Source organism: Takifugu flavidus, chromosome 15 (assembly GCF_003711565.1).
Source record: "Takifugu flavidus isolate HTHZ2018 chromosome 15, ASM371156v2, whole genome shotgun sequence".
Lineage (NCBI taxonomy): Eukaryota > Metazoa > Chordata > Actinopteri > Tetraodontiformes > Tetraodontidae > Takifugu > Takifugu flavidus.
Genome location: NC_079534.1, coordinates 13,113,049 through 13,140,356, shown reverse-complemented (window position 1 = coordinate 13,140,356; position 27,308 = coordinate 13,113,049). Strand labels below are relative to the sequence as shown.

Sequence of the window (27,308 nt, the reverse complement as noted above, 5' to 3'; positions counted from 1 at the left end):
TGGCAATTATGGCACTATTCATTTTGTTCTCTTTATTTTTCAGTTTACACACAGTCCCATCAGATTTAGAATCAGGATTGTATTTTCATTGTGCATATTTTTAATTTAAGGAAAGTAAATAACTCTACTTCTAATAGTCATGAACAGTGGTGTTTAATTTACTGCTTCTTTTTGCATGTGCATTTGTTTCCCAGCCCATCAATAATATAAGTTGCAGTTTCATGCTGTGTGCTTTGATGTAGTGTAACAAGAACTTGGGTGCAGCAACACAGCAAAGCACTTTTACAAGAGCTGAGCGTTCTAAGCAATCTTATTCATGCTTATTTTTGGGGAATTTGCACCTTGAGCGGACCTTGTGTTGTCATTATGATAAATCATTGACGATCTTGATCACACCATAATGTGGGCGTGATTGGTTTCAGTCTTACTTGTGTGTCCTGTGACTGGTAAATATTTAGGGCTTCACTGTGCTTCTTTTACAGTCATCTAGGCTTGGTTCTCCCTTCAAAAACCCTTTGGGGTAATCAAAACAACTGTAGCAAGATATACCGCAGATATACTGTAGTAAGTGTACATTGTTGATAGTCAACAGGGTCATTCTCAGTTTCATGCTCATCTTTCAGACCTTGACTATATGAATGGGCAGCCACCTCTTCAGACAGTATTTTCAGTCTATTTTTCAGTACTTCCCAGCATAATGAAATGTAAATAACTTCCCGTGAATTAATCTATCATTTACAGTTAATTTGCAAACGTTTCCTGGACTGCAGCTACCACTTTAAGAGACCTGCCCATCAGAGGTGGTTCAGTTTATTGCTGTAGGGCCTGAAAGTGTTTTGAGGTTCTGCAGAGTTGATTAATACTGATGGTTTTAAAATGTTGTGTTCGATAAAGTGCTGCTCCACCCATCCAAGCAGGCCAGCTTTTTATAAATAATATCCCTCCCTGCCAGTCCTGCCCCTAACATTTATACCCTTTAACCGCCCCCACCTGAGATTGGCATTCATCTATCACCCCTTGCTGTTTTACCATCTGCCAATTCTACCCTCATCCCTGACACCTGGGCTTTTTACCCCACCTAAAATGAATAATATTTGTACTTCACTATTCGGCCACTATGAAAGTCACAGAAGACTTATTTCTACACCGTCAGATTTCAAACTATACAATCTGTATGAGAAAAAATTCAAAATCTTTACTGAGGTTATAAAGCCCATATGTCCTTTGGCATGTCCTCTTTTTAAATTCAAATGTAATAGCCCTGACGCTATGACCCCCTGACTCCAACCTCAGATCCCACCGTGGAAGTGGTGAGCGAGATGGAGGATATTCGCGTGGTTGAAAACCAACCAGCTGAATTCATCTGCCAGTACTCAAGGCCAGTCAAAGCTCAGTGGAGGAAAAACGGGCAGCCTTTGTGGGCTGATGGCCGAAGGGTGGTAGTGGAGCAGGACTGGAATGTGGCTCGTTTGTACATAAGCCGCGTGTCCACTGAGGACGGGGGCACGTATGCCTGTGAGGCAGAGGGGACCTGCGTGGTTGCTTCACTTCATGTGGAAGGTGAGGTTTCCCTCCACATGGAAAAAGCGCCAACCTTTTGAGTCTCCTCTGCCCCTTCATACCCCTCATTGTATCATTGTCTAAAGAAATCATTTAAAGACGTTAAACATTCTGCTCTGTCAAAATCTCTCTTGATTGAGATATTCATTCTTCTTACAGCCAAACCCATCACCATTGTCCAGGGCTTGGAGAATGCGGAGACCTTTAACGGAGGTGAGGCACTGTTTGAGTGCGCGCTCTCTCGTCCCGAGAGCAAAGACTGCCGCTGGCTCCTTGACGGGAAACCAGTTAAAGAATCTCCCAGTACTGAAATTGTGTCATTTGAAAATGGCCGTCGTCACCTGCTCCTGTTGAAAGAACTGTCAGTTAAAGACACGTGCATGGTGACCTTCGAAGCTGGCACAGCCTCCTCATCTGCCCAGCTCTCCGTCAAAGGTGAAGCACCTCTGCAGGTTGTAATGACCTGAATTACGCTCCATGCAAAATTAACTTGACTGAGTTTTGATATTTCTCTAAAAAGGCTGGCAGCTGAAAGTTGTCAGGGCTCTGGAGGACAAGATTGCTGTAGTTGGGGAGAAGGTGGAGTTTTGTGTTGAGCTCAACGAGCCTGTGCCTGCAGCAGAAGTAGCCTGGTATGCTAATGGGATTGAGATAAAATCCAGCGACCTCTGGACTAAGAGGGCCGATGGGGGCTCATATCGTCTTATCTTAAGACAAGCACCCCTTTTGCCACAGCAGGAAATTACATTTGCTGCCAGAGATGCTATCTCTTTGGCTAAACTCACTATCATCAGTAAGTTTTTTTTGACTGTTTTCATATCTTGTCCTTTTTTACGAATTAAATTTGAAAAATTTGAGATCGCAAATCTTTCTTCTTTCCAGCTGTTCCTGATCCCCCAGAGGACCCCGAGGTCCTAAGTCAGACTAAACATTCTGTCACGCTTTCTTGGTTCACTCCCCTTCACAATGGAGGGAGTCCCATTATGGGCTACAGGGTGGAGACACGGCTGGTAGACTGCACCTTGTGGCTGCCGTGTCATTCTGAACTTGTGTGCAACACAGAGTTTGTTGTTGAAAATCTAACACCAGGCAGTGGATACAGGTTCAGAGTGGCAGCCATCAACCGGGCTGGAAGTGGAGAGCCTGTTGAGTTGCCTCAAACTGTGCAGCTAGGTGAGTAGGTTTATGGTTTAGCTTTAAAATAGCGGTTACCTGTGACAACGTGTGTTCTTCTCCTTAAAGTATGGAGACTCCCACTAGTTTACTCCAATTTACAGGCACATTATTTCTCCAGTTAACACCTACACCTGCTTGTAATGTCATTTATCACTGTATTTGTGATTGTGTGTAGAAGAGAAAGAGGTTGAGCCTGAGGAACTGGGTCAGCCAAGTCTTCCTCCAGAAGCTGCTGAAGAGGGCGATCTCCATGACCTGTGGGAGACATCTGCTAAAAAGCGGCGGATGAGCCGAGAACCTACTCTGGACTCCATCTCTGAGCAACCTGAGGAAGACAAGGCGGTACAGAAGACATCAGGGAAGGAAGAGTTGAAGGATCAGGAAAAAGTGGAAGTGAAGTCAATAGAGAAGGAGGAGGTGATCGTGTCAAAGAAGACGGATTCCAAACTTAACACCAGCTCGAAGGAGGAGTCCAGCTCTGGGGGATCATCGCTGGTGTCATATCTCAAAAAGAGTAGCACGTCTGCAGTTACAGCCACTAATGATGCAGAGACACTCTCCACTGAGAGGTTCTTTGAGCATTTCCAGATGGCGGAACATAGAACTGTACATATCACCAAGGTGGAAACAACCACAGTTCAACAGACAACTGAAATTCCCGTCCCAGCAGAGAAGAGGAGTGAGGAGGAGGAGGAATTAAGCGAAGCTGCCATTAAGATACAAGCTGCCTTCAAGGGTTACAAAGCCCGAAAGGACATGCGCCCAGTCTTTAAAGAAACCTTCAAGGACCAGACAAAAGAACCCAGTGGTACCATCCATCTTGAATGTGTGGTCAAAGGGAAACCTGACAATGTGCGTTGGCTGAAAGACGGAGAACTACTGACGGATGGAAAACACCACCACATAGACATTTACAATGATGGTACATGCTCACTGGTCATCACAGCCATCACCACAAAAGATACTGGGGTTTACACCTGTGAGGTCACTAATAAGTTTGGAGTGTCTTCTCACAGTGGAAAGGTCACCGTAGGAACGGCGAGAGAATCGTCTGGCCGACGGCCACTAACGGTGGGTTACAGCGCTGACAGCGAGGCTGAGAGCTCCTCGGGCAGCGAGATGGACGAGTCTCTGAGGCAGGCGAGCAGGCGTCTCCGCCGCTTGTTGCGCACACGCCTCCCACCAGATGTAGAAGAAGAGCCCTTCATCAGCGCAGATGAAGGAGACCTGCGGCCCCCAGATCCTCACTCCTACCGGGAGGATGAGAATTACATCTACATCCGCTTTGACACGAGGGCTGAGGCCGACGTGGCATCAAAGAGGTTCCAGGAGATGTTTACTGTCCACGGCGTTCCTGTGGAGACCACCATCATGGAGGCGGGGCATCACAAAGTAGAGCTGCGAATAAGAAAGATGGGCTACTCTCAAGATGGCACAGAGACCCCCACAGAAGAAAGACATCCCCCCGCTGTACTGGCTGGAGCGCAAGGTTGAGTTAATCAAAAACAGTTAATTTTTATTCCACAAATGTCTGTTGTTCCATTTAAATTAACAAATGTGTTCAATGTGTTATTTGCTCTCGTTATGTAGCTGCTCCAGTCTTCTTGACAGAGCTGCAAAGTCAGGACGTCCCCGATGGTTACCCGGTCAGCTTTGACTGCGTTGTGATCGGCAAGCCCCCTCCAACAGTTCGCTGGTATAAAGATGGCAAGCTGCTGGAGGAGAATGACCATTACATGATCAACGAAGACCAGGAGGGCTGCCACCAGCTTATCATTACCACCGTGCTGCCTACTGACATGGGTGTCTACCGCTGTACAGCGGAAAATAGCAGTGGCATCGCATCTACTAAAGCGGAACTCAGAGTGGACAGTGAGTAAACCCAATCAACATTAGATTTTAAACACTCAAGTCCAGCAGCATTGTAAAAACACTGATTTAAAAACATCAATGTCCTTTCCTATACTTCCCACAACTTAATCCTATAAATATTTTCTATAAGTGTCCTGTAGCTCAGATTACGATACAGCTGCAGATGCCACTGAGACATCTTCATATGTCAGTGCCAAAGGCTACATCTCCAGGTAAGGTCAGGTGTTTTGCAATTTAAAATACATTTATGATGTATTTCATCAATGGCAATTCCAGATTCATTGAGTGTTACACCTCTGCTGTCCTCGTGCAGGGACACTGAGACGTTTGAGTCTGTAACTGAAGATGATCAGCTTCCACAAATTGTGGAGGAGCTTCATGATGTTCACGTCAGCCCAGGGACACCGATTGTTAAAATGCAGCTCAAAGTAAAGGGTGCGTTCATGCTGATGGTGCTACTCTCGAGTGCTGGCTGACAGATATTTAAATACCTTTTGTTTGTCAGGCTTCCCCAAACCCAGAGTATACTGGTTCAAAGATGGCCACCCTCTGCGATCATCAGAAAGAGTCCTTTTACAAGTCGAGAGAGACGTTCACAACTTGGAGATTCTGGAGGTGAAGAGGGATGACATGGGCGAGTACTCTGCCTACATCAGCAATGCAGCCGGTTCTGCTTATTCCTCAGCCAGACTAAGTGTTCTGAGTATGTATCTAAATGACTGTTGGGAATGGCAGCAGAAAAGGTGTTTAAAGAAAATGCTAACATTTATATTTCCCACCAGGTCCAGGGGAGATTATGCCTCAGGATAAAAGAGGTAATTTGACATTTTACCTCCAGGAAAAGTGGCAGCTCCACTTGTATCATCCTTGACTTTGCTCTCTTTCATGCTGGATTTTGACAGATGCCAAAGAGCCTCTGGTTCCACCTCGCTTCCTTGAAAGATTCAGCAACAGGAAGGTGAAACAAGGAACCAGCATCACTCTGTCCGTCAAAGTTGAAGGTTTGTGGTTCGTGGGTTTGACACTTGACGCTGATCTGGGACCAATTTTAACGGCGGTTCGTAAACTTTATCAGGCTCCCCTGCTCCTATGGTCTCCTGGCTGAAGGAAGAATCAATGGAGGATGTCCTGTGGATCAAACCTGATACCAAAGGATATAAAATAGCCAGCTCAGGGCACCGGCACAGCCTCATCTTGATGGATGTGGGCACAGAATATACTGGCGCCTACACCTGCATTGCTACAAACAGGGCAGGACAGTCCATCTGCACTGCCCACCTCGAGGTTGATGATGGTAAGAATCTAAATGACATCTTACAAATTAGATGGACATTGGAATAGACTCCAGCACCAAGAAATACCAAAGCCTCTACTTTTTTTTTTCTTTTTTAAACTTGAATATTATGGTTCCTTTCTTTTGTGTAGCACCACAACCAAAGAAAGAGACAAAAGTACCAGAGTAAGTTTAACTCTTTGATGTGGCATTAGTGTAACTAAAAAAAGCATGTGAATATTAAGAAAATATACATTTTCATTCAAATATTTTAGGGTTCTTGGGATTACAGTTAGTCCCCCAGAGGAGGAGGCACCAACAGGAAATGGTGAGATGGATTACTAGATTCCCAATTATAAAAATAATGTAATTTTAATATTGATCTGTTCTCTTCCCTTATCTTAAGAGGGTAAAATTCCCTACTTGGGTGAAGTAGGAACTGAAGAATTCCTCATGAAACTCACCTCTCAGATCACTGAAATGGTGTCGGCCAAGATTACACAAGGTAAACCAGTGTTACGGACCGTTATGGAACATCGTCGAGCATGTGATTTTAATCAAAATGTATCACATTTATGTATATAATTAAAGGATTTCACTTAAGTGACCCATGAGAAGTAGCTTCTCATTACTCTCATTGACATTGATCATCACTTGTCATTCAAGTGTTGAACGTAACCTTTATCCTGACGCTACTGTTCATTATTTGATAACACATAAATCCGTGTTAATTTCAAGTGAATCACTTGATATGTCTTGAAGTGTCTTTTGGCACTTTCATTTTTGAATTTAAATTTTCTTGGTGTGAGGGTGAAAGCCATGTTGTACTTTCCTGCTTGTTTTTCAGCATGTGTGTGTGTGTGTGTGTGTGTGTGTGTGTGTGCGCGCGCGCTCTCCCTGAATATGTCACCTTAAACCTTTCAGTGCTTCATCCAAACATCCTTTAAACCCATCACTCGAGCAGCCCAACCGCTTAAATGCTCATCCAAATATGAATTTGTTATTCAGACAGCTTACAGAATCAAGAAGTGCTCCAGTGGATGAAATCTTGGCCCAAAACTACCAGTATGTATCAGCTTTATAATAATCTTAATCTAAAGGCATCTTTAAACTTTTAGATCTTCCGATGATCTGTAGGAAGTCCTTTGGCTACCGAGAAAAACTGTTGATGATCTTTACATGAAAACATAATTGCACTATTTCACTGGCTGTCTGAGCTCCTTTAATCCTTCAATCATTTTAATCTCTTGAAAATGTTTTCAAAATTATTTAGAATTATGATTTAAAAACCCTTTCGGTATACATTAGATTCAGGAGAAGTATTTTTCTCAGTTTGTTCTTGCATGGTGCGGCAGTACTAACAGTCAAAGTTTGCCACTGGTAAAGCACCAGTGCCTCACAGACACGACTGACTTTTTTCAGCAGCGACTGAGAGATTTTAAATGTCTCATAGTTCTCCGTGCTAATGACCCGTCTGCTCTCTGAATTTCCCCTCACGTGCCGCTACAGCATCGCTGCGAGTCCCCGGTGCTGACAGTGACGACGAGACCAAGACCCCGTCTCCGTCCCCTCATCACGGTCGCTCTCGTCCTCCCTCCCTTGTCGCTGACTCCTCGTCGGAGTCTGATGAAGGGGAGGCTCGGGGAGAGGTGAGTCGCACAAGTTTATCCGAAGGAGAACAGATCAGTGTTTTCTTCCCAAGTTCAAGTTAGGATCAAGGATCTTTTTGGTGAGGTCGATGCCCAGATGAATGAACTTTGGACCACAAATAACCCACAAATGTATATTTTCGCAGATGTTTGACATCTATGTAGCAACAGCTGACTACAACCCCCAAATAGCGACCAAAGAATCCATCTCTCTGAAGGAGGGGCAGTATGTTGAGGTTTTGGACTCGGCTCATCCGCTTAAATGGTTAGTCCGGACTAAACCCACCAAAACAACACCATCCCGCCAAGGCTGGGTCTCACCAGCCTACCTGGATAAGAAACTTAAAGTACGTCCTCCTGAAAGTAAAGCTCACTCACAAAACTTAAGCCCAAATTTAATTGATTCTCATCTTGTTATGCTCCAGATCTCTGCTGACACTGCCGAGCCCCCAGAGACGAACACTGAGGAGGTGTCTGAAGGGGAATACAAGAGGAAATTACTGTGAGTAAACGACATCTTCTCTCACTGAGGAACTACTAAAACTACAGGACAAACCATAACCAGGACCTTCATGTCCCCAGCCAATTCATCCAAGACCTGATAAATGGTGAATCCCAGTTCATAAAAGATATCGACTTCTTCACCTTCCATCACTTGAAGCATGCAGACAGTCCGGATGCACCATCTGAAGTCAGCAGCCAGAAGGAGGCCATCTTCAGGAACATTGAAGACATCAAATCCTTCCATAACAAGTGAGCTCATGTCTGTTTTTTCCACTCTGAGATGCAGGAGGATTCTCATGGAGCTGAGTTTCACACAGTGTTTGTCTCATAGGGTCTTCATCACAAAGCTGAACGAGTGTGAAACGGATGATGATATTGCCATGTGCTTCCTGAAGAACAAGGCGGGCTTTGAGAAGTACCTGCACTATCTTGTTGGTCAGGATGTGGCTGAATCTGCTGTGGGGGACAGGACAGTCCACCGCTTCTTCAAGGTCACACCAGAACAGTGATGCAAAACTGTCATTGAACTATTGTTGCGTGTTACACCCTGCTAAGTTTGGAAGTTTTTACTTCATTGTAGGAGTACACTGACCAAATCCAAGCCAGCAAAGACCCTGCAGATCCAGATGTACGCAGCATCAACGCCTACTTGCAACAGCCTCTGGAGAGGATCCAGAAGTACAAAGCTGTTCTTAAGGTGAGGCCCCGGCACATAATGCCCTCGAATGGTGTTCCGAGAGAAGACGTCACTATTTAATCGAGGTTGAAACCTTTTTTCTCAGGAACTTATTCGGAACAAAGCAAGAAATGGGCAGAACTGCTGCCTCCTGGAAGAAGCGTACGCCATGGTGTCTGCGCTCCCTCAGCGCTCCGAGAACAGCCACCACGTCTCGATGATTGAGAACTATCCTGCCACGCTGGAAGTGTTAGGAGAGCCAATCAGACAGGTCCGTTTTCATTTCTGAATGATTGAAAGGGTTGAGTTTTTATTTAACTTGCCTCTCTAAAATCAGGGACCCTTCCAAGTGTGGGAAGGGGCTCCAGGAATAAGGACATCTTCCAGAGGCCACCACCGTCACGTCTTCCTGTTTAAGAACTACTGCATCATCTGCAAACCCAAGAGAGACAGCAACACTGAGACGCAATCGTACGTCTTTAAGAACATGATGAAGGTAAATGTCCACCATCGTCGCACACATTTTTCCTTTTACACGTTTGTTCTGACTTTTTCCAACTCTGCCGCAGTTGAACAACATTGATGTAAACGAGACCGTGGAGGGTGACGACAGAGCGTTTGAGATCTGGCACGAACGCGAGGACTCTGTGAGGAAGTACACGCTGCAGGCTCGGACAGTTATTGTCAAGAACTCATGGCTGAGAGACTTCAGAGAACTGCAGCAGCGATACAGCATTCCTGCGTGGAGTGAGTGTAGCGCACACACACACACACACACACACACACACACACACAGTCTCCCTAATGACTTGAATTTTCATGATTAATCCCTGCAGGTCCCCCTGACTTTGAGGAAATTCTGGCAAACTGCACAGCAGAGCTGGGACAGACGGTAAAACTAGCCTGCAAAGTCACAGGAGTGCCCAAACCCTCCATCATCTGGTACAAGGGTATGTCACCAACAGCACTGTGATCATTTGGAGTCATTTTATTTGCGTCTGAGATGAAGAGCGTCATATCGTTTCCTGTAGATGGACGTCCTGTGGAGGCAGACCCTCATCATATCATCATCGAGGACCCCGATGGCTCCTGCACGCTGATTTTGGACAACATGACTGCAGACGATTCTGGCCAATACATGTGCTTTGCCACAAGTTCGGCGGGTAACGCCAGCTCCCTCGGCAAGATCACCGTCCAAGGTCAGTGACACGGACGGACCTTTATATGCAATTAGAATGCAATATATTAACAAGTGCATAAAACTTTTGCTGGGAAAAAAAGAGACACATTTACTCTGCTAACAGTTCCAAATAACATCATGTCCAAAAAAAACATCCTCATGGCAAACTAACTTTTTTTTGTAGTACCTCCTCGCTTTGTCAATAAATTGAGGAACTGCATATTTACTGCTGGTGAGGATGCTCAGTTCACCTGTGTCATTCAGAGTGCCCCCAGTCCCAAGATCAGGTACACACACACACACACACACACACACACACTATTTGTGAACCCAGTTTCATATTGTGTTCACCTCCAACCCTGTTTTCTGGCTGTTATTCAAGGTGGTTCAAGGACAGCAGGCTGCTGACTGAAAAGGAAAAGTATCAGACCTACAGCGAGCTTCGTAGTGGCGTTCTGGTCCTGGTAATAAAGAACCTGACAGAGAGGGACCTGGGACACTACGAGTGTGAGGTTGGTTGCTCATAAAAGCCTTCTTCTTAAATATGGACTGCAGAAACAATGAAAAAACACATAGACTTTTCCCAGCTGTCCAACCGTCTGGGCAGCGCCAGGTGTGGCGCTGATCTGATTTTACCGTCTGCTGTGGCGCGCACCGGCGAGCAGGCCATCACAATCGAAGGTAGGAGCGCTGCTGCCGTTCAGATTGTTAGAACAGAGTTGTAGAGCTACACACTCCGCTTTATACTCTGCGTATTATGTTTTCTTTAGATTTGTATATTCATGTGGATCCTACTTTCCACTTTTAGTTACAGAACAGGAGACTAAAATACCAAAGAAAACCATCATCATGTAAGTGTGAACAAACTTTCTCCGAGTCTTTAAAGCGTTCCCTGCGGATTTCCTGTGTGTGCATTTCTGCGTAGTGCATAAGGCCTGGGGTGGGCCTTCTCCACCAAAGTGTTGCTTCTTTAACCTCCAACGCGTTACACATCAGTAGCATGTGGAGAGTGTTGCTTTGATAATGTGTTTTGTTGCCAGTGAAGAGACGATTACCACTGTGGTGAAGAACCCACGCATGAGGAGACACCGATCCCCAGGCTTGACCGTAACCGGACCCCACCGCTCTGAGACTTCCACCCCAGAGGGCCCTCCGCCCAGGCTGAGGAGGATCCCCACCCCGAGGAAGGCGACCATCCCGACCCTGTATGTTACCGAGCCTGAGGGCGCTGAAGCCAGAGCCATGGAGAGTAGGCCCAGGTGGGTCGAAGTAGAGGAGGTCATCGAGTATAAAGTCAACAAATCCCCCAGGCTGTCCAGGAGGAGGGGCGTCTCGCCGGCGGGGTCTGACCGAGCAGCCACTACCTCCAGACCCAAACGACCGGCACCAGAAAACCCAAACGCCAACAATTCCAACAATAAGCTGGTAGAGCAAACTCAACTCCAGGGAGAAGTCAGCAGTCAGCAGATCTCTTGGGAGGATGGAGAGGAGGGTCCCTCCGACAGCGTCTCTGCCTCCGAAGTCAACCCTGATCCACTTGAGCTGTCATCTGTCCTCATCCCAGCAGGACAGGACCAAGAGGACGATCAGCAAACTGTTATATTCGAACCTGATGATGAAGGTGACCGTCATCTGTCCGGGGTTCTGGCACAAGAAGGCCGAGTCCTGGCCCTCGAAGACCTGGAGGATTACGTCCCAGAGGAAGGCGAGACCTACGGTGCGTCTGACGCTCGCAGCCAGGCTGCAGAAAAGCCCTGCGAGGTGTCGGTGCTCCAGAGGGAGATCGGAGGTTCTGCAGTGGGACAGCCGGTGCTCCTCAACGTGGGGCGGCCCACCGTGGCCCCGAGGCAGAGGAGCGGCTTCTTTGCTCGGTGCAGAGATCAACTCTCCGGCAGCCTTTTCTCATCCGCTGGGCCTCAAAGCGGAGCCAGGTCCAGGGCGGAGAGACACGTCCCCATCCAGGTGAGCCACGCCAAGCTGGAAGTGAAGCCTTCATACTGCTCAGAGGTACAGAGGGTGGAAGGAGGGCAGCAAAGCTTCAAAACGCAGGTGTCGACCCAGACTTACGACTACACGTCGGTGGGAAAACCAGTCACTCTGCAGATCGGCGATAAGCTTTATCAGAACCAGTAGAAGTAAAGTGTTTTCAGATCACACCATCTTAGTCTTAAACTGGGACGTTTGTACTTTCATCATCAATGAGACACACTGAAGTTTATTTGAGAAACCATTCCATACTGAAGCTTCATATTCTGGCTCTCCGTCATGACAGTTAAGACTCAGGTTAGACCGAATTGTAGACGCGTCACTCAATCCTAAACTGTTACTAACCGCTTCACGACACCTGCGGGGTGTCGTTACGATAAACTGTGCATGGAACAAATGTCTGAGAACTGTATTTTTCATTCGTTTTGGTTCTTTGAGATATTCCGGCTTCTTCAGTTCTGAAACACGACTGTTTTAGTCTCCTTCAAACATCGTTAAGAACCTTTAAAAAGTCTCAGTGTGAGGACTCTTACTGTTGTGACCTTTAAGACCTTAGAAACGACAGACCATCCCGATATCATAAATCATGACATTAACAGAACAGGATTTATAGGTCGCTGCCATTTCTTTCTTTTACTGGTGTCTCCATAAATGTAGAGTTTTCCCATAATTCATCACTGGATGTTCGGTGGCATGACGCCTGCTCGTCCAGAAAAGCTGTAATAATATGCAAGAGGGATTATTTAAACACTGGTGAACTGGGTGGTTCTTTAACTTCAAGTTCAAGTCAAAGATTTAAAAAACCGGTTCCACTAACGACGCGAATTCACTGTTGTGAAACGTGTTTCTTGTGCCGATGTTTAACTTGTTTTCTGATGGTGCAGTGTTGATATCACAAGGATATTTATCTGATAGTATAGATGCTAGTTACTGCATGTCTTTGTGTTCATAAAGCTGTGTTAAAGACGGCAAACCATCTGGAATGAAGTACGATTGCCAAAGAATATTAATGAAATAGTGTTGGAGCTCACAGGATTCACTACCTTTGGAAATACAACTGCCCTTGATAGATTCGACCCCCCCCCCCCCCCCCCAACTCACTTTTAGTGAGTTATTGGATTGTGTTGTGTATGAATATAAACATGAAATGTCAGTATTTCATCTGGATTAAACGGATATACAGCAAACGAACAACTGGTCGGACTTCCTTAGTTTCAGTAAAGCAAAGGTTTCTTCCAGTTTTGTCACATTTTTATTCAAGTTTTACAGACATCATCTCACTGCCGGGTTTTCACTGTTCCAACTGAAATACATTGTTTTATCGCCACAAAGGCAAATTGTTAAAGTGACTGATTACTGACATCTGCATGAATGGACACAACATACAAGCGCTGTAGGTGGACGCTTTAATAATTTAAAGATTTTATTATAGAAAAAAAAAAACAGCTAATTTTTTTGGACTAAAATGAACTTCACTGTAGATACATGTCTAAAAGGAAAAGATGCTGTATTTTTTAAGCCTTTCAAGATGACAAAAAAGATCTTTGTCCAAAGACTTCACTGCAGAAAGTAAAATGAAAAATTTGTTACACAATATTGTTACAAATTTACACCTGTAAACTAGTTTGGTAAAACCTAAACATATTCTGGTGACATTTAATGCAACATTGTCCACATCTAATGGGATTAATCCTTCTATTGATTTAATATTTATGTAACAAGACAAATGTTACTGGAGCACAAAAGAACTAAAAGCAAAGCACAATTGTGAACTGCAATCACTGATTTCCACAGAACCACTGACTTGAATGTCCCTATACAGGTTTTGCTGAGTGTGCACGTGCTGTGTGTGTGTGTGTGTGTGCACGTGTTCATCACTCTGGAAATCTAAGACAGAACCAGAATATCAAGACAAGTGTGACATACCACAGGATGGAATGAGTTCTGATACATCCTGTGAGTGTCTATTTATGGGGGCGGGGCTTCACACCCTGACAGGCAGACTGACGGTTACTGGAGTTTTTCTTCTTTACAAAATTTTTTTTTAGAAAATGAAAACAATTGCTGCTGGTAGAAAAACGATCCACTTAATGGCTTGGGCTTATTTTGCAATCACTACGTTTAAACAGAGTGTAAATCCGCCACTTGTGGATCTGAGGGTTTGAGGTTTGCGGACAACCAGCTGACGGAATGTCCCGAGTAGAACAGAGGTCTGAGGATTCGGTGAGGAGTGGCTGACGGGGTTAAAGTGAAATCAGGCGGGATTGTGCTCCTACGAAGACACTTTCATTTTGTTGACCACATTAATTTCCTGGAGAATAGAAAAGAAATCATGAAGCTTAAGTAAATCTTAAGTCGAGACAAATACCATTATTTACAGTGTGGAGTATTTCGTTAAACGGCGACACCTTGTGGACATAATGGTGAACTACAAGTCATGACACGATCTGGGTGAATATTCAGTGCAGAGATTTAAAGGAATGAAATTTGGGTTTAGTGGTAACAAAAATTCCAGGGGTAGTTTTTCTTGTTAGAGAGGCAGAGTTTGAAGCTTTATTTTAACTTCACCATCAAGCTCAATGCACAAAAACTCCAATTATTATGCTTTACTACTGCTGATGTGCGTACCACCTCCACGTTAATGCACCAACAGGTGAAAAGACTCTTCTAACGGTTAGCGGATGAGCTCATAACTTTAACTCGACCTGATTCCCAAACCTGTTCCAAAAAACTCTTTATATAAGCAGGTCAGCAATATGGCTGTTGGTTAGATTAGTTCTTAGTAGAAACAGACTCAGCTCTTTCCTCACCTCCAGAACAGCGTTTTTTAACTGATCGTAAGCGTCCTCCAGATTATCATTGACGATCACCACATCGAAAATGCCAGGTTTTTTGCCTAGAATGAGATACATTTATTTGCTTTATAGTGTTTTTTGTGTTTTTATTTTTGCAACGAAACCCTCAATTACTTACTGAACTCAATTTCATTCTTGGCTGCGTTGAGACGCTTCTGCAGGCTCTCCTCTGATTCGGTTTTTCTGTCTCTTAAACGTTTCTCCTGAAACACACGCAGATGATTTAGTGACAGTTTAATGTACGTACAGTAGATTCCTCACCAAGGATCACCTGAAACCAGTATGACCAGATACCTGCAGCACAATGACTACCGTCACACCCAAGAAATGAAGACCTTCCCAGGCAGGTATATTCGTGCATGGTTTACCTTTATCGACATGCTTACCAAGACTTCCATGGATGGCGGCTGGATTGAGATGTAGATGGGATTGAGATCTGTCTTTTTGATGTTCTTCACGCCCTGCATGTCGATGTCAAGTATACAGATCAGGTTCTTGGCCTGGACGTCCTGCACGGCGGCTTTACTCGTCCCGTACATGTTCCCTGAAAACTCGGCGTTCTCGATGAACTCGCCCTTGTCGATCCCGGCCTTCATCACATCTCGGGTGACGTAATGGTAATCTGAAACCCCCGAACAGAACAATGACTGCTGACCCAAGTTCTAGCTGCGATGGAGGTGCAGAAAGAGGAAGATCGAGCGCTACCTTTGCCATTCTCTTCGCCAGGCCGAGGATTTCTTGTTGTATCTGAGGAAGAACAGACGTCTGTCATAATTTTTTACAAGTTTTTTACAACTTTAAACTGGTGCAGGGTTTAAATAAGAAGCTAAAACAGCATCATTTCTGTCACATTCACTTCCTTTAGAGCCAATGAGTGCGCATGTCTCGAGCGTTTACATGTTAGAAAAGCTTGATAAGCACCAGCAGCCTCCAGTTGTGTTATTAAATGCTAAATGAGCGTGTTTAGTGGCCCACTTACGAGAGACGCTGAAGCCAAAGACGTTGTTGTATTCTTTCATGAGCTTCTTGAGCAGAGTGCTTTTCCCTGCCCCGGAGGGGCCGCTCAGCACCACAGGCCTGGGTCCAGCCATAGCTGAAGGGAAAACAGAAAGGAAAGTTTAGTAAAGAAACCGACGCGCCACCTCTGGAGTCCTCTCATGCTGAGTCACAGAGGAAAGTGGTCTACCAGCGGACATTCTTGTGGCGTTAAAAGACTTTGCTGCAGCAGAATATCTGAGTTTAGCGAGCGTTGCTCTGGCAGGATATAGTCCACAAACCAGCAATCGTCCAAGACAAATCAAAGGATAAGCCCAGAATAGCTCCCATAAGAGCCGAGGCAATCAGCGAGGATAGAGAGGAGTAAACACTCAACAGACGCTCAGCTCAAGAACTGTAACAATCCACACAATAACCCCAAAGATGAACACTAACTTAAAATATTCACAGCTGGCTGATCGCTCATTTAGAACCGGCAAATCTAGGTGAATTCTTTCAGTAAAGAAAAGCCTGCAGTCTCCTTACCTTTCCACACACACCCACACACTGAGCTGACAGGCAGTGAAACAAGCAGGGTGTGACTGTATCCTGGTCAAACACATACAAGTCCAGGAAGAGGGCAGGGTCAGGTCTACGCTCACACCCAACCTCTGTGTAAAATGATGTTTATGAAAGGCGATCCTATGTGGATGTGCAATCCTTCTGTGTTCTCAGTGTTTATATTAAACATAAGAAAAGCAGCGAGTACAGACCGACACTCGTAGGGGTTACTACTTACGTCGGTGTCAGTTATCAGACGGGTGGGCGATCTGTCCAACTATCAGGTATTCCTGATGCCATGATGACATGCACAAGATTCTCTGGAAGCTAATTCTTCTGGACTTTCTAATCACGCGATCAACTAAACGCCCCGCAGCCGTCTCGTCTCCAGGCAAATCTGATGTGGTCAGGTTGTGTTTGCAGGTGCAGATGACAACAGGCATTCTCTACGGCCTCTTCAACACCACAGAAGCGGTTTCCTGTTTCCCCCTCAAACCAGTGATTAAGGCTCAGGACTTGTAGCGTCACTCAAAACTCCACTGCCATTGAGTTTAGCCATTAATAGAAATGATTGGAAAGCTTCTTTGACACCATAAAGGCAAAATGACATCATCGGTCACTAAAAAAAACTGTAAAAACCTAATTTTTTATTGTCAATTGCTTCAGGGACCGAGTTAACATGCTGCGCAGTCACATGACAGGAAAGGAGAAGCATGGGAGTTTATTATCAGACACTGGCTGCACTGTTCTTAACATTTAACATGTGCAGTAGACCTTCAGTTATTAATTTGTGCCTTAAATTTAATTTAGATCATGTGGATTTTGACCCAGTCTGTCGCGTGCTGCAGTGCTGTCTGGCCAGTCCGACAAACAGGGTTAAATTGGTTGTTAAATAGGGTTGTTCCTGTCTAAACACAACAAACAAGCTCAGCAAAGCAGCACTTTCATTTTTCATTATGATGGAATATCAAGGGTAAAAATGATCTAGCAGATAACTGACAGAAACTCAGCCGCACTTTGACTCACTGATTGCAGCAATAAAAGCGACAGTAGTTGTAAGGAAATAGAATCAGAATTTACATGTTGGTAAATATATATTCCCAGAATAAACAGATTATTTATTCCAGACAATCAATTGAGACAAGCTGGATAAAATGAGGCATCTTGAAGGTACCTAACACGTTTCTTTTACTCAATTTATCAGTTTATGCAATAAACATATATAACTTCATCTCGCAAAACAATAATAATGTATGTTCATGTGCATCTTTAAAATACTTGGTGATTTGTGGCCATCTTAACTAAATCATCTGCTTTTCTTTTTAACCATAAAAGACTGTATAAATTCATAACGTTATGACCAACACTACATGCATTACGGTATTACATAAAAGTCTGTAGTTGTTAGTTTAGGAGCGCAGCCGGTTATCGGGTAAAGCTGTTTCCGAAGCTCTCATCGTGAGTTCAGCACAAGTTGCCATGGTGATCTGGCCAGGCCGAAAGAGAGCCACGAAACACTGCCTAACCGACTAATTTCGCCACGCATAACTCGTCTTTGCCCAGTAATTCCACCACCACCTTCCTCATCAATACCGCAGCAAAAATGTCTGAAGGCTTCTAAACTGGCGCACCGACGGCCGATGAATGACGATATGAGCTGCGTTCTTGCGGTAAACATTAAGTACACAGAGAGAGAAACATCATCTTCTTCTTCCTACCTGACAAACGCTTGTAAATAAATCTCATGAACATCAGGGGCTACGTTAGTCCAAGACTTTAGGTCCGTCTGCGGAGGATTTTCTCTCTCCTCCTCTGAGTGCTGTTTAGAGCCATTGGCGAAATCTGTGCTACGTCATCACTGCGGGCCAAAACATCAAGACGTTACGTTCGCGAGCGTCGGGAATACGCGCAACACAACAGACACGAGTTTAACTCAAACATTACAAGACTTAAACGGAGTGGTTTTAATAGACACAGGGGAGTATATGGCAACTGCAATTTTGTTTGTTTTATCAGACGAACTTATAGTCTGATAAACTTTATACTTTGTTTTAGGCCTCGAAGTCGCGTTTGCTACATAGCTTAGCCTTAGCATTGGGTGACCCGGCGAGCCCTGCATATTGATATACAGCACCAGTCAAGGCCAAGGTGTAAACTGACACATTACAGGACTTAAAATACATGTAGAATACACACGATTAATTCACTAGTCTCCAATAACAACGACACGCCCCGATGAGTGAATCCTACAGGTCACGCTGCTAAAGAGACGACAGCAAGTTAGCTGGCAGGGCAGTTTGCGCGCTAGTTTTTCTTTCTTCGAACTACTCGATTCGCTGAATAAAATGTTTGGTTCTTCGAGAGTTGGAGGTGTCCGCGGAGGCCAGGACCAGTTCAACTGGGACGACGTAAAAGTCGACAAGCACAGAGAAAATTATCTCGGTAAGTGGCCGCCCCGTCTGTTATCTGCGCCCCAGAGACGCTGCTAAGAGCTGTTGCTAATTTGCAGGCACTCGTGTAGGACAGTAAACTACACACCGCGATGTCGGCTTCCACATGCTCCCTTTTTCTTATACCTGTTGCGATAGATTCCCTCATTACACGATGCGGTGACTGATCTGGCCTGGTCCCGGTTCCCACGATACACACTGGGGGTCCTGTTTCTGCTCCCCCCTTTTATCGAACAGACCACCCCGCTATCTCAGCTCGCCCTACTGTCAATTTGCCAGTAAAGTCCAAGCTAGCATTACGTAGCACCGAGAGCCGGGGCATATCTCGACAACAGCAGTTAAAGTAAACTTTGTTATCTGGAGTGCAAAGACACATAAACACGGAGTAACAAGAGTTTCCCTTTTAATCTGATGTGATGCCCGTGGTTAAACAGTAATATTAAGAAGAAACCGAGCTTTTTGCGCACACATTAATGACTGAAGAAAACCACAAAAACCAGGAGCATCATTTTACTGCACCCGGGGAGAAATGGGGATTGGGTGCCTTGCTCAGAGACACTCCAGCTCATGGCAAATCCCGGGATTTAAACCGGCAACCCTCCTGTTGTAAATCCAATTCCTGTCCCAGCGACATAATAGCTGTAGAACTTTGAAGTTTGGTTTTCCTTGATAAAGATAGCCTCCATGTTATGTTAACCTTAAAAAGAACTTATTTGCATTTATGTAGCAGTCCTACATTGAAATCTGGATACATTATTAACATTATATAATGTATTCTAAATGTATTATTATTGGTTATGGAGTTCTTGTGCAGTCATAACACACTGAACGTAATTTTCCTCAACGAGCTGCCGTTTCTCTGTCATGTTTCCAGGGAACTCTTTGATGGCACCAGTAGGCCGCTGGCAAAAGGGCAAAGATCTAACATGGTATGCGAGAGACAAAAAGGGCAAAAGACCTTTATCCAAAGCAGAAGAACTTGCTGCCATTAAGGCTGCAGAGCAGGAGGCGATGATGGCTGCACTGTATGTACAACCTCATGTCAAATGTCCTCTTTATAAATGCCTCAGTGACAACACTTGATTAAATAGAAGAAAATACATTTTTAATGAGTTTAAGATGAGACATATGAATATATTTCTTTCCCTCCTTGGTGCAGAGGGCACAAGACCATCAAGAAGCAGCCAACAGGCCTGACCAAAGAGGTAGACTGCATCACTTTGCAGCTGATTTCAGCCAAAAATGGTAAAAAATTACAGGAATTATTAGTTTTTTTAATTTAAATGTTGTCAAATGTTTTGCAGGACCTTGTGGATGTTTACAGAAGGGAAGAGGCTGATGGGGAAGAGAGAAATGTGGATCGCATCTCTGGCTTAGGGAGCTCTGGGTGAGCATTTCTGTTTTCGAACAGTGTCAACCCTGATTCTTATTCAACACAACTGTGGCAAAAGATCAATGTTTCTGAATGGTTTCTCCTTTAGTTTGGGGTCGAAGAGAATGGTGCTTTCTCAGAAAGAAAAGGAGGCGGCTAAAATGGGATTGCCAGTTTTTACAGTAAGTTTTTTCCTGATTGAAGCAACAAGTTGAGTTGAGTTTAGTATGACCAAATTTACTGTCTCAAATACTATAAATAATTACAGCACCACAAAACAGAGGCTTCATCAGAGATGGTAACAAAGAAGCCTCCACAGTATGAAGAAAAAGGAGATGTAGAACAACGGTGAGTAGACGATGGAAATGCGTCATCTGGAATTAATTTCTGAAAAACTGTACCATTTAAAGTATTTATGGTTGCTGTTTCAAAATTGAATTGCACTTTATTAACATTGCAGAAATGAAAAGAAGAAGAAAGAAAAAAAGAACAAAAAGGAGAAAAAGAAGAAAGAAAAAAAGAAGAAACGGCAAAGAAGAGACTCGTCCTCGTCAGACTCGGACGGCAACAGGAAAAGGTTTGTTGATTTGTGCCTGACGCTGAACAAATGACCTCAATTATTAAACACTCGACAGAGTGTATATTAACCTTTATTTTCACGTCAGATTTAATATTACAAGTTCAAACTCGTCGTTAGAATCAATTCCCCCTGGTCGCCACTAGAGGGCACCAAAGTGCCGCTCGGTATATCGGCGAAGCCATAATTTTAGGATTTGGCTGCGCTCCTCTCATGACTTGAGGACACAGACTGAGATGATGCACCTGATTGAATTCTGTAGATACTTCATGGACGTGAGGGATGATTGTATCTGCTCTCTCAGCGGTGTGTTGTCCTCCAGCATTACTCCACGGTACCTGATCAAACATGCCTCAACTGTGGATTATTTGTCTGCTTTTATTGCTTCAGGCAGAGAAAAGAACACTCTCATCATAATCCATCATACCACAGCCAGAGCGGAGCCAGACCCCATGACAGCCATTCAAGGGGGGGAGCGAACGCCGAGCGACAGCCTTCCAGTCCCCCACTCCGACGGCAGCGACATGACACAGACTCTTCTGATGGGGGGTCTCCTGCTCCCCGCAAGGGCGTCAGCCACAAGACAGCCCCCGCTGGTGTCACACAAAGCCACAGGCGACGCCACGACACAGACTCAGACGACTAATGTCGTCACCACCCCCAGTTTAAAGATGTAGAAGGCGGTTTTATAGCAGCTTGACTGGTCCTGAAGACTTCACTCACCCTGTATGTCCTGTGGTTTTTTTTTGGGGGGGGGGGGGGTCAGCCTCTTTGGCCAATTAATTGCTGAAGTTGCTAATTTTACAAATTTTCAATTTTTTTTTCAAATAACTATTTTGTGGTGTCACAGTTTCCAAGTGTTTTCATCAGATGTCCTCTTTTTTAGCATGAATGTCATTTTGGCTGTTAAGTCTTTAGTCTCGCTGTTGCAGACAGAAAGACTCATTTCCTGTCACCTGTGATGATAGGACAGTGCTCAAACAAGCACGGCTCCAACATTTTGATGCAAAATAACTTAATTTTTATTTTAAATTCCACTTTGTCCTACTTTTGTCATGCGGGTCCTCCTTAATCCCCCAGCGTTCAGCTCCGTGACTGGTGTGCTACGTCTGGAATGCTGTCCAGCGGTCATAATGGAGTGTACTGTTTGCATTTGCTTTGAATTGTCCTGAAAGGGGGCATTCTGTTGGCTGGCACCTGGGATGGGGGGGGGGGCACTAAAAAAGAGCAAGGCATTCATAAAAAAGAGTGCAAGTCCTTTTTATATGAGCCAGTGCCATTGGACAGCCACACACAGCTGTGCTGATGGAGCAGTGGGGGAGAAGGCTCAATGTCTGTCCTCTTTGCAACAGCGCCACCCTCTCCTGCCATGTTTTCTAGGCATGGCTGCATTAACCATAGTAGCCTAATCAACCTGCAAGAATGCTGTGCTCCATACACCCCTGCTTGGTGTCTCAGGGTGTGTGTGCTCATTACTGCGCCAACCAGAAGATTAAGCAGTTAATTCACAATCCTCTGTCAATGGTGGCACAAATGTGTGGCTGTGTTCATATTTTGGTGATGCCAATATACAAATAAAGTCCCTTAATACACCAGCAATTGAGTGGTTTTGAAATGTAACTTCTAGCAGCTGATGCTATAATGTTGAGGCACTCTGGTTGTTGTCATGTGTGTACCTGCTGGTTCCATGTGTGGGACCCAATTGTGGGTTTGCCTGTGTGTTCTGGTGCTGCTGCCCTGCTATCAGGTTGTCTGTTGTCGCCTGGTCTTGAACCAGGGGAACCTTGAGCTCACTGCTTCTCAGCCCAATTCTCAATGGACTGAGCTATCACCACCCACCACCCTTATGGTTTGGGGGTGGTATTCAGATTCAGGTTCAGAGCTGGTCCTGGGCCCAAAGTCTCTCCAAAATTAAAACTCTGACAGACTATCAAAGCATCCATGTGACTCAACGATCAATCCTGCAGCAGTTCAGATGTGCTGAATTACAAATAACCAAGAAAAGGCAACAGTTGTGCTACTAGTTGACTGGCAGGGATGTGAGCAATGCTCGGTAAAAAAAAATAAAGACCCCACAAATCACAAGTTTCAGTTTATATATTTTCTGAACGTTTAGGCTAAATCAGTAACTGATTTCCATGGAGTTTAGTCATGTGACGATAACAAGACGCCACTAATGGAGCCCAGATAGTACGATTCACCATGGCAACGGCAGCAGAGAAACAGGAAGTGGTTCGCCTACTTCTTCCCTCACAAGAAAGGGAAACTTTCATGTATTAAAGGTGGAGCGACGACTGTGGAAATAGTTTCAGTTTATTACACCAAGAAGCGGAAAGAGACCGCTGCAAAAATGCCTTTCCAGTCTGACGTGAACAAGAGCTTTTAATAGCACAAGTCTAAAAGTTTTCCACGTTGATGCAAATCTCGGGAAACAGCAACAGCTTGAATGAAAGAGGAAACAAAGGAGTGCTCGTGTGTTTGTAGGAAGACGGTGTCGATGTCAAACATTTGAGTTTTACCTACAATAAGTTAAGAATAAGTTACGAGATTCCTGCAAACAGTCATCAAGGGAGGAGGAAAAGATATGGGAGTAGACGGCTAAGTGTCGACCAGATTTTTTTTTTTTTTTTAGAAACCCCAAGTAAAGGGAAGTACACACTGATTTAAAGTAAGCTCTTATCTGGCCAATGTTCACAAGGTTGTTACAGTCATATGACAGAGTTCTCAGCTGCTTGATGACCACTGATTTACTTGAACAAAGACACAAGATTTTATATTCTAACAAATCAAAACAAGTGAAAAAAAACACACACAAAAGTTGAGGAATGTAATCTAATAATTGAAATAAAAAAGACTAATCAAAGTACTTTTATAACTACACTCGACAATGGTGTTTTTGCTTCTTCCATGGACAATAAACTGTATTTCCATGTCTGCAGAGCTTTGGCTAAAGCTGCTGAGCTATTGTCATGTGCTATTCTCTGTGAATACTGCATGCTCCACACATATCAAATTACAGTATTGGGGTGTTTGAACGCGTGTTCGGTGGGGGAGCGGTTCCTGAGAGCGTTAACGCACACACCCACAACATTAAAGACCAAAAATCAACATTGTGGAGTTTGGCTAAAAATGATATATTCCAAAGTTCTACCTGAGGCTGATTTGAAAGAGCCGCTTGAAATATAATGAAGCAGAAAGACGTGAGATCATTGTAGCAGTACAAGCCAACACAAATGTAACACAAATGTATCACAAATGCTGGCACATCCTCACTGGCAGGTTAAATAGATCGTCAGTGTTTTACAAATGGCCATTTAGGGGGGCGTTACACAGTGCTAATGGCTAAAACGAACAATCAGAACATCAAGTACGCACTTGGGTGATTTAGTTTTCACAGAACTCCCCTGGGACGACTCAACGTCTGCAACCAGATTGGGTGCAGTTGGACTGCACCGAGGTCCTGATGCCACCACGTGCATGTATATTCTTTCACCTTCCTTTATGATATTCTATATAGAGATGCTGCTGTCCAACAACCGTGTAAAAATAACTACCGCAACAGTTCAGTAGGCCACCCCTTTACTAAATATATTAACAAAAACAAAGAAAACAAAGACAGCTTTACAAGAATAGATAACCCGCACCAATGAATATTTGGAAAGATAAAGCTCAGACTGAGGCAGCATCCAGTGTGTATTCTGGATAAGGTAACCCGGGTTTGCAGGAAAACTAGGCCATAGATCGTGTGGAGCACTTTAGTTGGCGATTATGACTTATTCTTGAGCTGATTAGACAACCAATCCAGTCCTTCGTAGAGGCCATCTCCAGACGTGGCACATGTTGCCTGGATGTACCAGTTCCTGCTGCGCAGTTGATGGAGCCCCAACTTGTCTGTGACTTCTGCAGCATTCATCGCATTTGGAAGGTCCTGCAAACAACGGTCGGCAAAAGCTTAAAACGGCAACTTGTACATAAACAGACGGAAAACTGGAGGAAACGTCGAGCTAGAGAGTGCAACCGAAAACTCGTGGAGTGTTTGCCTTACTTGTTTATTAGCAAACACCAACAGTACAGCATCACGCAGCTCGTCTTCGTTCAACATTCTCGAGAGCTCTTCGCGTGCCTCGGTACATCGCTCTCGATCATTGCTGTCCACGACAAAGATTAGACCTGCACCGGGGAAAAGGGTGAATTTATGAGTTCGACTGCTGTTTCATGTGGCCCTTTGTGAAGTTTACACCCATTTTTAGATAAAAGGGATGTGCTGCCAAAGCTATTCAAGTGGGAAAAAATATTAAACTCCGTCACTTTCCATTATCTCAACTTATCACCGTCTACTCCTGAACGGCTCCACTATAGTCTACATCCACCCACACTGTCAGGCAATTCTACTTCTAGAGATCTAAAGGGTCTGACCTGGTGCTGCCGTTTGACATCATCAATAAATAAAACAGGATTATAGTGCATTAAGACAAATAATGTCTTTTATAATCTAATTAGTGCTCTGTGTTAAGTGGCCATGTCAGTCAATCTCGGTGCCATTTCTTGGTTTTGTTTTATTATTTTTACATTAATGGTGCAGCTTCAATTGCACTGATTGGACAAAATGAATAAATAAATCAAACAGCCAATCTACCACCTAAAGTTTCTAAGGTTTTGATTCACTGTATAAGTTCTGATGTCAGACCACGCCTCATCAACAGCCTGTCCACTTTTCCAACCGCTTCCGAGCCTGTGAAATTGAATGTGCTCTCAACAACTGTCTGCAAAATAAATAAATTTTAAAAAAAGCCTTATTCTTAGCACCTCAGCGTGGTGGACTAAAGGTCACACAGTCCATGTATGTCCAGAATGAAAGTGCTAAAAGGTCTTTTTAAATGACATATTCCATATAATAAGAGAAAGACACAGTCAAAGGAGGAGGAAGCAGTGAGGCAGTGCAAAATGCACCAGCTGAGCCCCTCAGCAGCCTCAAGTACCAAGTGCACAGTGATACGCAAGGAAGGACTGAGCAGGAGCTGGCCAGGGCCCCAAGTTCTACAGCAACATCCAGCTAAACATGTGTATCTGTCATTTACCTAGGTACTACCACAAGGATACTATTGAACTTCAGTAGAAAGACATAATTGAAATGATCAAATAAATCCCGTCAATGAATCATTAATAATCCACAGCTACCCTGTGGTTCACCTGATTTGCCAGACCCAAGGCAGCGAGGTTTGAGCACTGAAATAATCAGCATATTTAAGTCAGACTATATTTGAAACCACATTGGTTTGGGGGTTCTTGGGTTATACTCACATACTCCAGCAGATATGTGGGAATTTCCTCACAAAGCCTCCGTATTTAGGAGCAGGATTTAAAAGACTATCATCTTGAAGTACTGATCTCGTTAGTCCAATTTTGTCATGGTAGTTTTTGAGCAAAGGCCTACCTAAATTTACTGAAACAGAGCTCCATTTCAGGCTACACATCTGCGTGCACGTACCCTGTGTGTTCTGGAAATAATGGCGCCAAAGCGGTCGAATTTTGTCCTGACCACCGACATCCCACACCGTGAAACTGATGTTCTTGTACTCCACCGTCTCGACATTAAAACCTAAAATACAGTTAAACAGTCACACCGAGGCCCGAGCAAAGTCACCGACAAACATTTAAATTCCTCGTCATCTACCATAAAATAATGATTTTACCTATTGTGGGAATGGTAGTCACAATCTCGCCAAGTTTGAGTTTGTACAAAATTGTAGTTTTTCCTGCAGCGTCCAGACCCACCATGAGGATCCTCATCTCCTTTTTCCCGAACAAACCTTTAAAAAGAGCTGAAAATGCGCTCCCCATTGCTGCCGTCGGTGGAAACTAGTATGATTTTAAAATATGCCAATAAAGATAATAAAAAAAAGTGAATCAGTAATGAACAAAAGAGTTTATCTTTAAGGCACCTGAAATTAGAAAAAGAAAGGAATGTTACTTTTTGACAATCCTAACAAGGAAACAACGACTCTTGGATTCGATTTCAAGTCATTTGGACAAAGGAGGCGGTTTTAAAATGTATGTCGGAAATACAGCAAAACTAAATTTAAGACGACTTACTGCAGTATTGGTACTTGGTTTAGCCAACAGCATTAGCTGTCCAATGTGCAAGTTGTCCAACCAGTTTAACTTGTCGAAATGGAGGACTAGTCAGTCCACGGTTTTACTATTTTAACTGTGTTTTTAGCTTTATCGTCAACATAATGCGTGTTACAGCGACAACATGAACGAAGAAATGAGGGGCAGTGTCAAACATGTTATGTGAGCGACGCGGTAAAGTTACTTAAAGTTGGGTTGAAAGCGGTTAAGTTTCTCAGCGGTGTGTCCACAAAAGCCGCCACACAGGCGTTTGACAAACTCGATATTTTTTCGTTTTCCGAAGACCGAACTTTACACAATCGGCACCGTCTTCATCTCCTCAAAAAAAGTGTAGCTTCGCACTTACGCCACTCAAACGTTTCCTCTTGTCTTCTAATCGTTTCTCTCTTCAGATAAATTGGAGTTATTTGTCACGTCAGTGAATCGATTCACTTCCGTGATCATAAAATACTTCCGTGATCACCAGTTTGGGAAATGTCACCTCTTGTGGTAAAATGGAGAATTACGCCT

General features: G+C 44.2%; 4 protein-coding genes across 16 annotated transcripts in view; 2 read left to right on the top strand and 2 right to left on the bottom strand.

The window, feature by feature from the left end:
* obscnb (obscurin, cytoskeletal calmodulin and titin-interacting RhoGEF b) overlaps positions 1 to 13,070 on the top strand; it is a 39,118-nt gene extending 26,048 nt beyond the window's left edge. For 5 of the 9 annotated variants that reach the window (XM_057055843.1, XM_057055839.1, XM_057055837.1 and 2 more), the window contains 32 exons: positions 1,294 to 1,560; positions 1,720 to 1,995; positions 2,081 to 2,353; positions 2,443 to 2,733; positions 2,912 to 4,225; positions 4,327 to 4,608; positions 4,739 to 4,820; positions 4,922 to 5,043; positions 5,114 to 5,311; positions 5,391 to 5,423; positions 5,511 to 5,609; positions 5,684 to 5,902; positions 6,034 to 6,067; positions 6,157 to 6,209; positions 6,288 to 6,386; positions 6,890 to 6,946; positions 7,391 to 7,530; positions 7,677 to 7,877; positions 7,956 to 8,032; positions 8,113 to 8,283; positions 8,366 to 8,525; positions 8,615 to 8,731; positions 8,817 to 8,981; positions 9,048 to 9,206; positions 9,280 to 9,457; positions 9,547 to 9,660; positions 9,742 to 9,909; positions 10,075 to 10,177; positions 10,273 to 10,402; positions 10,478 to 10,571; positions 10,699 to 10,741; positions 10,931 to 13,070. In XM_057055843.1, coding sequence (XP_056911823.1) covers positions 1,294 to 1,560; positions 1,720 to 1,995; positions 2,081 to 2,353; positions 2,443 to 2,733; positions 2,912 to 4,225; positions 4,327 to 4,608; positions 4,739 to 4,820; positions 4,922 to 5,043; positions 5,114 to 5,311; positions 5,391 to 5,423; positions 5,511 to 5,609; positions 5,684 to 5,902; positions 6,034 to 6,067; positions 6,157 to 6,209; positions 6,288 to 6,386; positions 6,890 to 6,946; positions 7,391 to 7,530; positions 7,677 to 7,877; positions 7,956 to 8,032; positions 8,113 to 8,283; positions 8,366 to 8,525; positions 8,615 to 8,731; positions 8,817 to 8,981; positions 9,048 to 9,206; positions 9,280 to 9,457; positions 9,547 to 9,660; positions 9,742 to 9,909; positions 10,075 to 10,177; positions 10,273 to 10,402; positions 10,478 to 10,571; positions 10,699 to 10,741; positions 10,931 to 12,023 — 6,812 coding nt within the window. In that variant the 3' untranslated portion in view covers positions 12,024 to 13,070. The remainder of the gene's footprint in view (positions 1 to 1,293; positions 1,561 to 1,719; positions 1,996 to 2,080; positions 2,354 to 2,442; positions 2,734 to 2,911; positions 4,226 to 4,326; positions 4,609 to 4,738; positions 4,821 to 4,921; positions 5,044 to 5,113; positions 5,312 to 5,390; positions 5,424 to 5,510; positions 5,610 to 5,683; positions 5,903 to 6,033; positions 6,068 to 6,156; positions 6,210 to 6,287; positions 6,387 to 6,889; positions 6,947 to 7,390; positions 7,531 to 7,676; positions 7,878 to 7,955; positions 8,033 to 8,112; positions 8,284 to 8,365; positions 8,526 to 8,614; positions 8,732 to 8,816; positions 8,982 to 9,047; positions 9,207 to 9,279; positions 9,458 to 9,546; positions 9,661 to 9,741; positions 9,910 to 10,074; positions 10,178 to 10,272; positions 10,403 to 10,477; positions 10,572 to 10,698; positions 10,742 to 10,930) is intronic. The other 4 variants (XM_057055842.1, XM_057055846.1, XM_057055845.1 and 1 more) reach the window with 2 other exon arrangements.
* A 198-nt stretch (positions 13,071 to 13,268) lies between these two features.
* guk1a (guanylate kinase 1a) lies at positions 13,269 to 19,006 on the bottom strand. 4 transcript variants are annotated; one of them, XM_057055851.1, is made up of 7 exons: positions 18,844 to 19,006; positions 15,711 to 15,824; positions 15,437 to 15,478; positions 15,118 to 15,353; positions 14,850 to 14,934; positions 14,687 to 14,772; positions 13,269 to 14,187 (listed from the first exon to the last, which is right to left on the bottom strand). In XM_057055851.1, exons 1-7 carry the CDS (start codon positions 18,863 to 18,865, stop codon positions 14,149 to 14,151), a joined length of 624 nt encoding a protein of 207 aa, XP_056911831.1. In that variant the 5' UTR covers positions 18,866 to 19,006; the 3' UTR covers positions 13,269 to 14,148. The 4 variants fall into 4 exon arrangements, with proteins under 4 accessions (XP_056911831.1, XP_056911830.1, XP_056911833.1 ...); XM_057055850.1 differs by lacking the exon at positions 18,844 to 19,006 and adding an exon at positions 17,986 to 18,125; XM_057055853.1 differs by lacking the exon at positions 18,844 to 19,006 and adding an exon at positions 16,506 to 16,684.
* On the top strand, positions 18,125 to 22,265 carry c15h1orf35 (chromosome 15 C1orf35 homolog). 2 transcript variants are annotated; one of them, XM_057055849.1, is made up of 8 exons: positions 18,125 to 18,709; positions 19,592 to 19,742; positions 19,877 to 19,922; positions 20,022 to 20,104; positions 20,199 to 20,271; positions 20,358 to 20,437; positions 20,550 to 20,666; positions 21,057 to 22,265. In XM_057055849.1, exons 1-8 carry the CDS (start codon positions 18,613 to 18,615, stop codon positions 21,310 to 21,312), a joined length of 903 nt encoding a protein of 300 aa, XP_056911829.1. In that variant the 5' UTR covers positions 18,125 to 18,612; the 3' UTR covers positions 21,313 to 22,265. The 2 variants fall into 2 exon arrangements, with proteins under 2 accessions (XP_056911829.1, XP_056911828.1); XM_057055848.1 differs by lacking the exon at positions 18,125 to 18,709 and adding an exon at positions 19,138 to 19,323.
* A 696-nt stretch (positions 22,266 to 22,961) lies between these two features.
* arf1 (ADP-ribosylation factor 1) lies at positions 22,962 to 27,279 on the bottom strand. The gene is made up of 5 exons (XM_057055855.1): positions 27,145 to 27,279; positions 26,360 to 26,608; positions 26,155 to 26,265; positions 24,712 to 24,836; positions 22,962 to 24,594 (listed from the first exon to the last, which is right to left on the bottom strand). Exons 2-5 carry the CDS (start codon positions 26,505 to 26,507, stop codon positions 24,433 to 24,435), a joined length of 546 nt encoding a protein of 181 aa, XP_056911835.1. The 5' UTR covers positions 26,508 to 26,608; positions 27,145 to 27,279; the 3' UTR covers positions 22,962 to 24,432.
* Between the last annotated feature and the right edge of the window lie 29 nt (positions 27,280 to 27,308).

What these genes read in the sequence shown, in the direction of transcription:
- guk1a (XM_057055850.1), bottom strand. Translation starts at nt 18,019, where the DNA reads ATGTTCATGAGATTTATTTACAAGCGTTTGTCAG. An exon ending in CTTTGGCTTCAGCGTCTCTC is followed by an intron (nt 15,479 to 15,710) that starts GTAAGTGGGCCA and finishes GTTCTTCCTCAG; the next exon opens with ATACAACAAGAAATCCTCGG. An exon ending in TAAAAAACGCTGTTCTGGAG is followed by an intron (nt 14,188 to 14,686) that starts GTGAGGAAAGAG and finishes TCTATTCTCCAG; the next exon opens with GAAATTAATGTGGTCAACAA.
- arf1 (XM_057055855.1), bottom strand. Translation starts at nt 26,507, where the DNA reads ATGGGGAGCGCATTTTCAGCTCTTTTTAAAGGTTTGTTCGGGAAAAAG. An exon ending in GACTACCATTCCCACAATAG is followed by an intron (nt 26,266 to 26,359) that starts GTAAAATCATTA and finishes ACTGTATTTTAG; the next exon opens with GTTTTAATGTCGAGACGGTG. An exon ending in TTATTTCCAGAACACACAGG is followed by an intron (nt 24,837 to 26,154) that starts GTACGTGCACGC and finishes TCCCCGGTGCAG; the next exon opens with GTCTAATCTTTGTCGTGGAC.
- c15h1orf35 (XM_057055848.1), top strand. Translation starts at nt 19,191, where the DNA reads ATGACTGAAGAAAACCACAAAAACCAGGAGCATCATTTTACTGCACCC. An exon ending in AAACCGGCAACCCTCCTGTT is followed by an intron (nt 19,324 to 19,591) that starts GTAAATCCAATT and finishes TCATGTTTCCAG; the next exon opens with GGAACTCTTTGATGGCACCA. An exon ending in TCGGACGGCAACAGGAAAAG is followed by an intron (nt 20,667 to 21,056) that starts GTTTGTTGATTT and finishes TTATTGCTTCAG; the next exon opens with GCAGAGAAAAGAACACTCTC.